Source organism: Panulirus ornatus, chromosome 8 (genome assembly GCF_036320965.1).
Source record: "Panulirus ornatus isolate Po-2019 chromosome 8, ASM3632096v1, whole genome shotgun sequence".
NCBI classification, from domain to species: domain Eukaryota; kingdom Metazoa; phylum Arthropoda; class Malacostraca; order Decapoda; family Palinuridae; genus Panulirus; species Panulirus ornatus.
Genome location: NC_092231.1, coordinates 8,884,475 through 8,897,797, shown reverse-complemented (window position 1 = coordinate 8,897,797; position 13,323 = coordinate 8,884,475). Strand labels below are relative to the sequence as shown.

General features: G+C 43.0%; 2 protein-coding genes across 3 annotated transcripts in view; one reads left to right on the top strand and one right to left on the bottom strand.

Moving 5' to 3' along the window:
- The window catches only part of LOC139749816 (ATP-dependent translocase ABCB1-like), a 63,620-nt gene extending 58,112 nt beyond the window's left edge, over nucleotides 1-5,508 (top strand). For both annotated transcript variants that reach the window (XM_071664096.1, XM_071664097.1), the window contains exons 25-26: nucleotides 1,256-1,402; nucleotides 2,138-5,508. In XM_071664096.1, coding sequence (XP_071520197.1) covers nucleotides 1,256-1,402; nucleotides 2,138-2,329 — 339 coding nt within the window. In that variant the 3' untranslated portion in view covers nucleotides 2,330-5,508. The remainder of the gene's footprint in view (nucleotides 1-1,255; nucleotides 1,403-2,137) is intronic.
- Nucleotides 5,509-6,268: 760 nt separating this feature from the next.
- Nucleotides 6,269-13,323, bottom strand: part of LOC139749817 (uncharacterized) — a 33,402-nt gene continuing 26,347 nt past the window's right edge. The window contains exons 3-4 of the mRNA XM_071664098.1: nucleotides 12,055-12,220; nucleotides 6,269-7,880 (exon numbers count right to left, since the gene is read on the bottom strand). Coding sequence (XP_071520199.1) covers nucleotides 7,802-7,880; nucleotides 12,055-12,220 — 245 coding nt within the window. The 3' untranslated portion in view covers nucleotides 6,269-7,801. The remainder of the gene's footprint in view (nucleotides 7,881-12,054; nucleotides 12,221-13,323) is intronic.

Below are 13,323 nucleotides of genomic sequence, written 5' to 3'. Positions count from 1 at the left end.
AACAGTTTACGTGTTGTATAATTTATCTGATATCATTCAAGCGGTGTCCCAAAAACTTTATCTTGTGCCCCGCGATTTAGATGACAATTTGTTCACTTAGATTTAGATACTAACTCGTTATAAATGGAATATATCTCAATAAAAAGCCTCTTTACATTAAATGATAACCTTAGATATTCTATAGAGTTTCCTCGAGCTGATACATACGGAACAGTATGAAGCTAAAAAAGCATGAGTAATATTTCTTTTTTCATTTTAGCTGAGACGGTACGGGTAGCTGAGGCCCTAATCTGAGAATTTGAGACAATGATCCACAGAACAATACTAAAAAATATTTTTCTTAATGACGATACTGACGAAGGATATATTTCCTTACAACCAGACATCGAGCTTGTATCCTTAAGGTTGCTATGTTGTAAATATAAACAATCGTGTCACACGTTATGTACCGACAACTTTGGCTTATTTTGTCACCGATGGTAAGTAATGTAATAATGACAGTCTTAAATCATAAACTCTTAAGTGACCTATCGAGCTCAACGGTCAAATCATGAGAAGATTGGAGACTTGGTAGATTATGTCATTCGAGAGGATACAGTGATGTTGTTACTTGGTTAAAACTCACTGAGTCTCATCAATAGCAGACAAGGATGACGGATATAATCAGAAAAAGATGGGGCAAAGTTATGTTTGGTCATGATACATCTATTCCTCCAACAGTGAGATAAATCTAAGGAGAAGAAAGGATTCTTTATGAGCAACTTACACGTGAGAAGAAATAGATTAAGAACAGAACGGCGTAATAGATGGGGACATCCCCAGAGTCTTCTCAGTAGAAGTTCTTGTATCTAGAACAGAACCCTATTGACTGTTCTGTTCATCGGGGAGGAAATGAACTGGGAAAGGAAGCCTTAAACGTCGAAAAAAAAAACCATTACAAGACATTTTGATCTAAGACAAGTTTACTCTAGAGACGATATCGTGACAACACATTGAGGAGTTAGCAGGACGATCTAGTAACGCTAGACGATGATGAAGCTACGAGGCCAGTGTGTTAGGATTTCACAGCACAGTATTAGCAAAAGATGCTCAGAAACGCGAGAGATTATTACAGTGAAGGGAAGATTATCTTTTGTCACAGAGGAACTGCTGTTTGGTTAGGAGTTACAAATGTCATATCCGGTAAAACACTTGACCTTCTCATACCTCTTCTATCTTCAGAAGCTTTGGATACGTGTTGTACTCAATCTTGCAGAAATATAAGACACGAGTCGGCGCCAAGGGAACCCAGCTGTCAGGTGGCCAGAAGCAGCGGGTTGCCATCGCACGAGCCCTGGTGAGGAACCCTAGCGTCCTCCTGCTGGACGAGGCCACCTCAGCCCTTGACACCGAGAGCGAAAAGGTAACGTTACCCCTTAGGGTCAGGGGCTCTTGTACCTCCTAGTGAGGATCACACGTAAGGGACTATTAGATTCTACTGGATCACACACTAGCTTCTGCAGTTTCTCACTCAGGTCTGCCACTAGAGCCCCGTCATCAGCAAACAGCAACTGCCTCACCTTCCACCCTCTCCCGCTCCTCTCTCTCTAAGACACTTGCATTTACCTCCGTCAACACCTTATCCAGAAATAGATCAAAACAGCCATGGGGACACCGCACATCCTTAATGCAGAACCACCTTCACTTAAAGCAACTCACTTTCCTCCCTTCCTACTGCATACACGCCTTCATCACTTGATAAACACTCCTCTTTGCGTCTACTAGCTCTCCTCTTACACAATATATTCGTAGCACTTGTCACACGGCATCTTTATGAACCCCTCATCACATGATTTCTCCAGTATTGGTGTTTGTTTTGGGTTTTGTTGTTTCCTCACTGTTAGTGTGAATATGGGGAATGAAGGCTGCCTTCATTAATGAAGTCCACGAAAGGAGGGAATGGCCCTATGGACGGCTCTAGAAATAGACAGATGAATGAATAGACAGGTAGTAAGATGAATCAAAGGATAGACAGGTAAGTATATGTATGGAAGAATATAAACTAGGGTACAGAGTTGATAATGATGTTAATCATCAGATGACATAGATTCCTTTTGATGTACGAGACCGTGTGTGTCTCTGTGTGTGTCGTCTGCAGGTGGTGCAGGAGGCGCTGGAGAGAGCCCAGGAGGGCCGCACGAGCATCGTCATCGCCCACCGCCTCTCTACCATCCAGGGCGCCGACACCATCGCCGTGGTCCAGGGCGGCAAGGTGGTGGAGGCTGGCACGCATGCCCAACTCCTGGCCATGGAGGGCCACTACTACTCCCTCTACCAGACCAACCATTAGAGCACACACACACACACACACACACACACACAGTCACACACACACTCACATACGATCACCTACAAAACCTCTTTGTGGTCACAGTTACACAATTACGCAATTCTACAATATCACGGCGGTCACTGGTCGCCATATGGTCAAGCAATGAATGACACATCATCACAGAAATACCCAATGACAATCATTCACAATCAGAATCGTGATTCAACACACAGATCCCCAATCGCATAAAGGTATGCGTCTGTCATAGAAATGCAATCACAAGGAAACATGGCCAAAATACAGGCAATCCCATACACCTGCACTGCCAGTCACTGTGTCACATCACCTCGTCACACACACTGTTACACTCACAATGGCAGACGCGTCACACGGACACAAACACTCATCATTTCACACATTTACACTCACAAGTCACGTTTGGTATACAACTGGATATCATGATATAGTAATATAATGATAGAGTAATATGATATTTTACCGTATATGAAGATGAATGCAGTGATAATCAAAATGATTAATGTAATTGATAAGGGAGGAAGTACGAGAGGTAACTACTGAGATCTTAGGGATTCCTTTGTTATCAACCTAAAGTTACTAGAGTTTCCAACCATCTGTTATCAACCTAAAGTTACTAGAGTTTCTAACCATCTGTGATCAACCTAAAGTTACTAAAGTTTCCAGCCATCTGTGATCAACCTAAAGTTACTAGAGTTTCCAACCATCTGTGATCAACCTAAAGCTACTAGAGTTTCCAACCATCTGTTATCAACCTAAAGTTACTAAAGTTTCCAGCCATCTGTGATCAACCTAAAGTTACTAGTTTCCAACCATCTGTTATCAACCTAAAGTTACTAGAGGTTCCAACCATCTGTTATCAACCTAAAGTTACTATTTTCCAATCGTCTGTGATCAACCTAAAATTACTAGAGTTTCCAACCATCTGTGCCAAGTGAGGCGAAATTGTGTCAGTCATACAGTGTTGTTTTTCGTAAGCTATACGTGTCATAAGCACAAGTGTAGCTGGGGTGTATGGATTTCATAATGTCTCACGTGGCAAGTCTGTTTTGGACGTATATGGAGACTGAGGGAGTATCGCCCTTGAATATTTTTTTCTTATCCTTGACTGAGTACGATGGTCCAAGATAGGTAGAAATGTTCGTACTCTTTTTCTCCCTCAACCTAAAGCTATGATGTTGAAATATTTGGTTTATGTAATTTTCAACTTATACCCATCTATCACTTTCAAAACTCAGTGGGAATCAGACGACAAACTACAATATTATTGTCTGATGCTCTGAGAGAGAAGAGAGAGAGAGAAGAGAGAGAGAGAGAGAGAGAGAGAGAGAGAGAGAGAGAGAGAGAGAGAGAGAGAGAGAGAGAGAGTTTCATTCTGTCTCAGTGCTTCAGTCTGACTCACCATGCAACAACTGGTTGACTTCACAATCGTTGATGAGATCGGGGCAGGCTTAGGTTGGATGGGCAAACTGTTGAACGGGGTCAGTTGATAATGCAGCCTCATTCCCCTGGTGATGGGGATGTTGCCTCTGGGTTGGATTATTTAGGGAGTTGTCAAGTAATGGAGTTGACGACTGGTGGTGGAGACTTGTCTAACTTTGAATCATCTCGTGTCAGGTCACTGTTTAATGTTCAGAACTGTATACTGCTGTGGAAGATGGCTCGTGCATAGGAGATGTTTGGTGTTGTTTGGAGATGGTGAGCCTACGTCTTGAAGTGGGGGGGAGGGAGTTGCCTGCTGGTGGTGGTGGTGGAGTGTATAGTCTAATGATGGGGAGCTGTTTGATGGGTTGAGAGTTGTATGGCCGTTTAGCAACGGGGAGAATGTTTGGTCAGTGAGGACTTGTGTGATGGTTAAGGGAGTTATCTAGTGATGGGAGGTTCCTGGGGGGAGACAAGTAGACATCCTGATAGGAGGAGATTCTTGGCTAGGGAGCTACCAAGGAGGGGTAGAAGGAGAGGAGTTGTCTCATCGTGGGAAGATATTCGGGAGTCGGGTTGGCTAATGGTTGGCGGCAGGCTGGTGAGGGATAGGTGTCTCCTGTCTTAGGAACTGTCTGATGTTGGTGACGGTGTGGTTTGCCGAGAGAGAGAGAGAGAGAGAGAGAGAGAGAGAGAGAGAGAGAGAGAGAGAGAGAGAGAGAGAGAGAGAGTTGTCTTTTCAGGAGGAGGAGGAACATGGTGGTGGAGGAATGTCTGGTTAGGGGGTCCTGTTTGATTGAGGTGTGTTCTTTCGTAATAGGGTTGGAGGGGAGGCGGTGTCTAGTGCCGGAGGAGCTGGTTGAGACGCTGGCGATTTTATGGATGACGAGGCGTTGGGTGGTAGTGCGGGATTTGTATGGTGGTGGGTGGTTCGTATGGCTGTAAGGGAGATGAGTCTTCATATACATTAGTCGTGTGTTGGTGAGGAACTATTCAGGCATTGGGAAATGGAGCAAAGTGTTTAGTGGGGAAGTTGGCTGGTGTGAGAGCTGCTTGGCTGGGAACCATGTCCCTGTAAAGCAACTATATTATAGTTCTTACCAGGAGAAGCAACTTGTTGGCACTTGGGTCAAATGTTCGAGTTGACTCTCATTACTTTGGTTACAGAAGACGTAACTCATCTTAGGTTTAGGTGTGGTCTTGGTATGTGGATGCTGTTGGCGGGAGTAAGCTAACTTGACTGACTGAGAGTCGTTTTGGTTCTAGGTGTAGGATGGAGTAATAATCTGGACCTGGTACAGGGTGTGGATATTGGAGTAACTTTTGTTCTGGCTGATGAAGGGGATGATCTGGGTCTGGGGAGTGAGGAGGAGCGGCTGGCGCAGCTCTGGGTACCTGATGAGAAGCGACAGGTGACCTCACCCAGTGTGTGATGTGTTGTGACTTGCCGTAGTGCCTTCACTTCCTACAAACGTCCAAAGTGAAGCTCCTTTGTACACTGCAATCATCTAAGCAAATATCAAGACTAATAATAATAATAATAATAATAATAATAATAATAATAACAATAATGATATGTGTATCATAGAATTTTTTATATCCTGTATTTGTTTATATAAATAGTATATGTCATGTAAAAGTATATTTTCTTAACCCATACACCAATGAATATAGATGTATTTTTCTTAGCTTAAGCATTTACTTGTAACGGAAAGAAATACACTGAATATTGAATTTTACTCGGAAGTTTTTCTAACCTTAGTTAATGTCAGAGAATTAGGTCAGCCCGTCCAAGAACTACATCCCCAACATCATAGAGCATAAAGAACTTTTGTTACTACATACTGGGTAGCTTGACTGCCGCAGCATCGTTGCGCGTGGCGCATAATCTTGCTGGCGTACAACTGTATACGTCCACACCAGCGCGTGCAGCGCGAGTCGTCAGGCTCGGTCCTTGCACCACCTACTTCGTGCGGACGGCAACACAAGCTTCGCCTCAAGAGGTAAAGCAAAACTTATGGTTATCAGCAGCGTCAGGACAGAACTTGAAAGGCAGTGGGCGAGGAGAGAGTGGAATAATATTAGTGAATACATTTTTGATAATCCAGCCATCTACAGTAACTTTCTGATGGATCGTTGGTCGTTGGATCTTTTCTTCGAGGCGTCTGACACATCCCCTCAGGGATGGGTATTAGAGAGGATGATATTTCAGTATTGCATAACGAAAGTGTGAAGTGCTCTTCATATTCATATTTTGGCTGAATTATCCAATGTAACTACTGAGTTATCATTCATATTCACGCAAACTATGTTGTAATATACACATTACAATGAAACTGCTTCAATAGTTATATAGAGAAATTGTAATTTAAGTCATATATTCCAATACCTATATGATAAACACATCCAATGTCACGCATTGTCTCTCATGGACCAACCTCATGTGTCGACGATGTTTCTTCACAAGGGAGACAAAGAGAAAAAAATCATCCACGAACATAAAGTTTTGCAATTTTTATTCCGAGAGTATACATGTATATACTATATATATATATATATATGTTGGCATCCTCAGCGCAAGCGATAATTTTATAAGAAACCCAGATATATAAATTCATTATTGAAAGCATCTATACGATCATGCGTCTCGCTAGATTGCAGCGGAGCAGAAGAGCCTAGCAAGATGGACTTTAAATGTAGAGACTTTTATATATTCTTCCGAAGTGTACCAGTTTACGAAGTAAGCCTCTTAGCAAGCGAATAATCCTGATCATAATTTAACAATTTCTTCACAAGGTTAATTCAATGGAATATTATTGAAGTGTTACAGTACGTCACACGCATGTAAAAAAGGTGTTTACACTGTGTGTGACGAGTGATCAAGTGTGGTAGGTTGTGCCAGCCACACCAGGCCGTACGTCTTGAGCTAACGAAAGGTCTGTTGTTCATCTCTCGACCTTTCGTGTGGTGTGGGGTTCGTCAAACCCTACATTACGGTGCCATACCTCCCCCACTACCGCATTTCCAAACACCGCCGTCTTCATGATTTTATATATTGAGATTTCTACATAGAATTTGCTCGGTAGCTGCAGTTTTATCATGTTACTGAATCCTAAGGTAATAAAGAATTAGAAAAAAAAAAATATGAGGAAGGAGTTAGGGTGGGAGGGGTGTGTGTGCGTAGCTTTTGTCTTCGGCCACCAGTTCACCCTCCCGCCCCAATACCTCCTCCCACGTACGGTCTTCCAGCGTAATATTATTACTATTTTTGATTATATTTTTTATCCTCTGCATCAGTAACTTTGCTAGCGGGGTGGGTGACTCCAGCAACGCCTCCTGTAGCCCGCTGAACCCACAACTCTGTGTGTGTGTGTCTGCCCAGTGCAACATTTCATCACCACCAACAAACATCATTAGCTGAGACGCGTCTGAATATCTTGCAATAGTTGTGATAAATGATAACCTCTCGCGAAGTACCATCCAATCATTCGTCAAAGAATAAAAGAAAAAGAATAGGTGCCAAATTAATTTACCAGTTTTCTACTTGGTGAGAAAAGGCGATGAAAAGGGGAATTTTTTTTTTGAAAAAATATTCAGTTTTAATTTTCAGTCCGGCATGACACTTGGGCGTGCTCTAGTAATAATATTTGCTGATGTTCTTCTTCCAGTTCTATTGGCAGCTCATGATACACTGTCTAGATTCTGAACGACATTGAAATGCAGTTGGAACACACACACACACATATACACACACACACGTAGGTTGCCTCATTGCATTTATCCCCCACAAGTTGACAATTTACGATCACGTCTTTGATGTGTTGGTTGTTTGAGAGGTCCTCACTCCGACGTTGATCCAGGGGGATGGAGGTCGTCATGATCTGATTGTTCTGACCGTCAGTAGATGATGAATGACTCCTAAGTCGCCACCTCGAGTTAGTCTAAGTAGCGGACGTGAAGGATACTGGCGGAGAGGACGAGAGAAGGGAGCGGCAGGAGCCCACTGTGGCGCTGCTGGAGGAGTAACGCAGCCTAGTACTGATGCAGGTTGTCCATAAAGTTGGCGGCCACCGCCTGACCCAGCTCGCCCAGACGCTGATTGAACACCGACCTGTGGAAGGAGAGAGAGAAGAAAAAAAAAAACACCTTTCGTTTGAGATCTTCTTTTGTAGCCAGACATACGTGTTGCATATTAGTATACCTCTTGGATGGTAAGTAGCAAGAAGCCTATCTACATACGCAAGAACATACTACCACTAATAAATAATAAAATGAGATGGCTAAACAACTGCAAAACAAATCTACAGTTTATGTTGATGGAGAGAACTTCGATGGTCTTTCTATCTGCCCATTATAGGGAGAAAGACAGCTTAACGTAGACACCACCAACTACGAAGAGCCATTGTGTGGGAGGAGGGAAGGCGGTTGGGATAATTTCATTCGCAAGACAAGAGTAAGAGAGATACAGAAAAAAAGATTAAGGCAGTATAAGAGAGTTAATGATTAAAAAAAGTAAGTTACGTGCGAAAGAGGATAGGAGTCAGTGGTATGGAAGATAAACACCTCTGAGCAAAAAAGAAATTTATTGTCATTGTTTAAACTTGTGACCAACGACTGCTACTCGAGATTAAGAAAGGCATGGAAGAAACTAACTCATGAATTGGAATACGAGGAAGGTGGAAGAGTGAATGTAAATAAGATGTTGATAAGATACGAGGTGAAAATACGGATAGATGCAACTGAGGATATAACATGACACGAGAGTCAGTAACGTGGCAGATCACCACAGTGTTAGACGGGGAATTTCGACATGTCACTCAGAGATTTTGAAGAGGATATGGAAGTCATAAGCATAAGGAGGCACCACAGTAAGGTAAATTCTCTAAAGAACATACAGGGTCTAATCGACAACAAGGTAACCCAAAATTTAGCTCGAAAAAGAAAGATGGATAGGAAAGCGACATACAACGACAGAACTAACAAGTCTGAGAAACAGGGTAACGACGAGGCTGCCTGGACGATGTTGCATGCAGGAGAGGACTCGCATACCATCACGAGGAGGGAGGGAGGGGCATCGACAATGCCAGAGGGACAAGAAGACCCACACAATCACAGGAAGGCGTAAGAATTCATAAAAAAAATATATAAATACTGAGGGAAGCCATCAACAAGGTTATTGATGACTAAACAGTAATATGAAAGATATAAGAAAGGAAGAATCAAGTAGGACTCATAGATAGGCAGAAGAAGCGATGGGGGAATGATGGTAGATCAGAGATACAGACAAAGTCTACTCCGTGGTGTAGTAGTCACAGTATGGATCAGGCACGGATCCAACAGGATTCGACTTCTAGGGTAGGATACTCGGCTCACAGTTAACCCAAGGTATTCAGCCTCATTTTGGTCATAACATTTAGCCCAAACAGGAATAAGAGGACTGTGAATACTGCAAACGTTCAGTGTATTCAGATGAAGAAGGACGGGAATGCCATTGAGAATCGGCATGTACTGTAAGCAGGGAATGAAAGGACATTGAAGGTTATATATATATGGAGGGGAAACGGTAGGGGAGTCCTAAGAAAAGCCTACAAACTACCAGATGAGGTAGAAAAAAAAATGGGAAGAACTTCAGAGACCGAGGAGTTGAGGGAGACAGAGGAACGAGTAAACACCTCCCCCCCAAAAAAGTGACCAACACACCTAGCGACGTCTGAAAATCCCTTTTGGGATGCAGCACACAGGAAGTTCATGATGTGCACAATGAACTAGTCCCTGATAGCGGTAAAAACTAAACTACCTTCTTCCACCGCTCGAAGATGAGGAAGGAAACAGCGGTATGATGTCTTTACAGGGTGTAAGATCACAGAGGAAGACTGATTCGTGGAAAAGTGGTAGGGAGGTAGAATCAAGGGATGAAGTGGGAAAAGTTAAGCCGGACATTATAGTCATAAGTGAAAGTAAACTCACCAAAGTAATTAGAGTGTATGAAGTATTTCCTTTAGGGGTAAACTGTAGCGAGGAAAAAAGATAAAGTCTATAGATGAAGGGAGTTATCTCTTTTAATTAGAGTGGCTATCAGGTTTCCAATGGTGATGATAACCAATGGGCCTTTTACATAATAAATCCTGGGAGAACTAGTAACTGACAAAGTCCCTTTTGAAAGTCTTTGATAATCCCTTTTGAAAGTCTTTGATAATATGCAATCATACAGGACACCGGATAGGTCAGAGAAGATCTATGACTAGGATCGTGAAGGAACGCTCAGGATGGAGGCAGGAAGTGAAAATATTAAAAATTATGAAAAAAAAATCTCTTACTCAGGAAGTCCTGCTTTACTACCGTGTTCCCTCCAAGGCTATGACTGGCAATGACCTTGTTAAGAGACCATAAGGTCTCCTCTTATCTGACCCTCTTATGTACAATGTACGATCTGGTGAGAAACCTACTCGCGACTTGAATATATTAGACTCAGTTCTAGCTACATTTGGGCATCTTATTGACAGGGCTATTGTTAGACAACGTATGGCATGAGTGATCGCTAACAAATCACTTTTGAGCTAACTTTTTCAACACTGCCTGTAATGCTGGACAACACGAAAGTCGTGAAAAATGCTAACTTTTATCTCGCAAATCCATCCTGACACAAATGTCTAATCACCTATCACTCCTCTTAATATACACAACAGAATCATCACTTAAAGAACAAACTAACTATCCCCCCCCCCATAGATAAAGGCCCGAACAACATATCCCCCCCAACCCCAGAAAAAGGCTCGAACAACATACCCCATTTCTACATAAAGCTCTAGTCTTACATCCACCAAATCTCTCAGACATCCTCAGCCATTCCTGGTTATACAGCAGAGTCCCAGACATCTGGAAACATGCCACTGGTACCCACACTAAAACCATAACAACTCAAAGAGATGCTGCACGAAAACCTAATCCACGAATGAGGAAACTAAAATACTCTACTTTCACCCACACAACATGTATTTAGACTCCAATCATTCGACTACCAAACTGCACAAAAACCTTAACCAATCATTCGACTACTAAAGTAGATTGCTTCAACCAGTCATAATCCCCTTCCGCACAGTTCTTGTGGCAGACATATCAACATGGTATTCACCACCAGTCCCTCACATAGGACATAAAAGATATTTGCCACTACACTCCATGAAAAACAGAAGACAGAGAAATTGGCTGTCCAATTTCGTGGCTGACTGCCAAGCTACACTCGTTCACAAAGGTTTCAACTCTAAAATCTTCAAGCTCTGCACCGGACTACCCCGAGATGCAATCCCATCTCCAACTCTCTTATTCTCTTCATCCACGACCATCATCCATCCACTGCAAACCACAGTGTGAAGGTCTTTTTAATTGCAGGTGACCTTACCATTACACTTGACGCTACACACATGCATGTTTACCTTATGCGACTCGAACGCTGGTCCGCTCCACACTTAAAGCCCTGTATCGAACACAGAAATCCTCTGTTACTCTATGAATCGTTGAGAGACATGAATTCAACCTACACCCATCCGTAATCCCAAATGATGGATAAGTTAAACACCAAAACACTAACCGTCATCTACAACACATACAACACCCGAACGATATTTACTTCCCACACCACATACATTAGCACTATGGACACAGGCTAACTAAACGACCTCACAGAACACTCACTGACACCAAGTTTTTGGATGAGAAAATATTCTTTCAGTAACCTCGACAAGCATAAAATCTACTCATCACTTAACTCTGCCTTAAGCCTCGTCATCGACCTGGACATCCAAAAGCAAACATGGAAAACAGTTCTCAACAAAGTGATAAAGATACTTCCGATACAATATTACCTGCACATGCCTGATACCCAAACCCCTCTACAACCAACCACCCCTTCCTCAACAGAAATGAAAAATCTGACCTTTGCCTCAAGTTTCACCATCCTGTATATGCAGATCTCCTCCTCCTACAACCAACACAATCAACTTACACAAACATTCAGTCTTAAACTATGCCCTCCCAGTCATACACCCACCTGAAACTACACTCCCTAGACAAGTACGAGTCACACTTTCACGTTTGAATTTTTGGACACCGATCATCACTCTTCAAATCACAAACATCACCTCATACCGCAAGAGTCTCTCTCATGCCTAAGATGCAACTTTCACACTGGCAACACTGACCTAAACTCCTTAAACTGCCCAAGCAGACACGAGGATACCAGCAGCACACAGGTTACAGTGAGAGACCGTTTAGGGTGGAGAGCTTACCTTTGGATGGGTGGTGTCTGTTGGGCCTGCTGCTGGGCCTCCAGGGTCTCCGCCGGTGCCACGCCGGCGCACTGCAGCGACTTGAAGTTGTGCACTGAGTTTTCGTTGTACCGACCCCAGATGCTGTTCATCATCTTGCTGCTGTAGCGCATTGGCTGCTCCATTTCTGTGTGGGGATGTGGTAGCAGTTTATTACGATGTCCAGAACAAGAGATAGATAGATAGAGAGACATAGATGTAGAGAGATAGAGATATAGTGTGTCATTGTTATGTACCAGTAATCAAAATTCGTTTGTGTGTCAGAACACGAACTACTTATTTGCAATGAGGAATCTTTATGTATATATTGATATGCCACATGAAGACAAAGAGGAATTATCCGTAAGTATTCTGGTTTCATTCGAATTCTTAAGATCTTAGTTGTTGTAAGGACTGATAATCAGTACGGGAGTATGTAAGAGAACTGTATAAAAACACACAAATCATAAATATCTATTTCTAAAGACGCTTAGCAATGATGTCACGACACTTATCCAAAACCACAAGATGGGCACAGGACACTAGCAATCCAGAGCACATTGTCCGTCCGCCCTGTGTTCTTCATCATTCCTCAAGAAACACATCGCTGATCATCTCTTATTACCATGAACTACACCTGGACAGGATTCGGACGGTTTCCAGTCTATTTCCCAAAAGGTTTCCAGGCAAGAGGAAAGACTAGTGATGTAAATAATACCGTCATTTTTTTTTTCTTCGCAGCTGACAAACGCGTGGATGATGACGTAACATAACGAGAAAGTTCCACTCGACCTTGTGACCACGATAGCGACATTTGCGAGCAGCTGTTTGTCCTACTCCTCAGTGATCTGTCTTCCCCAGGCTGCCTGCTGTAATGGTTTACTATCTTCTATCTGACGGAGAGAAGTGGAGAGGGGCTCACTTATCTCTACAGTCTAGTTTCTGATCCTCTTTTTGTCTTGTGTCAGTGTGTAGGGCAAGCACCGACTGGTGGAAGTCCCTCTTCTGACCCTCCTTTGTCTTGTGTTTGTGTGAAGGGCAAGCACCGACTGGTGGAAGTCCCTCTTCTGACCCTCCTTTTGTCTTGTGTCAGTGTGTAGGGCAAGCACCGACTGGTGGAAGTCCCTCTTCTGACCCTCCTTTGTCTTGTGTTTGTGTGAAGGGCAAGCACCGACTGGTGGAAGTCCCTCTTCTGACCCTCCTTTGTCTTGTGTCAGTGTGAAGGGCAAGCACCGACTGGTGGAAGTCCCT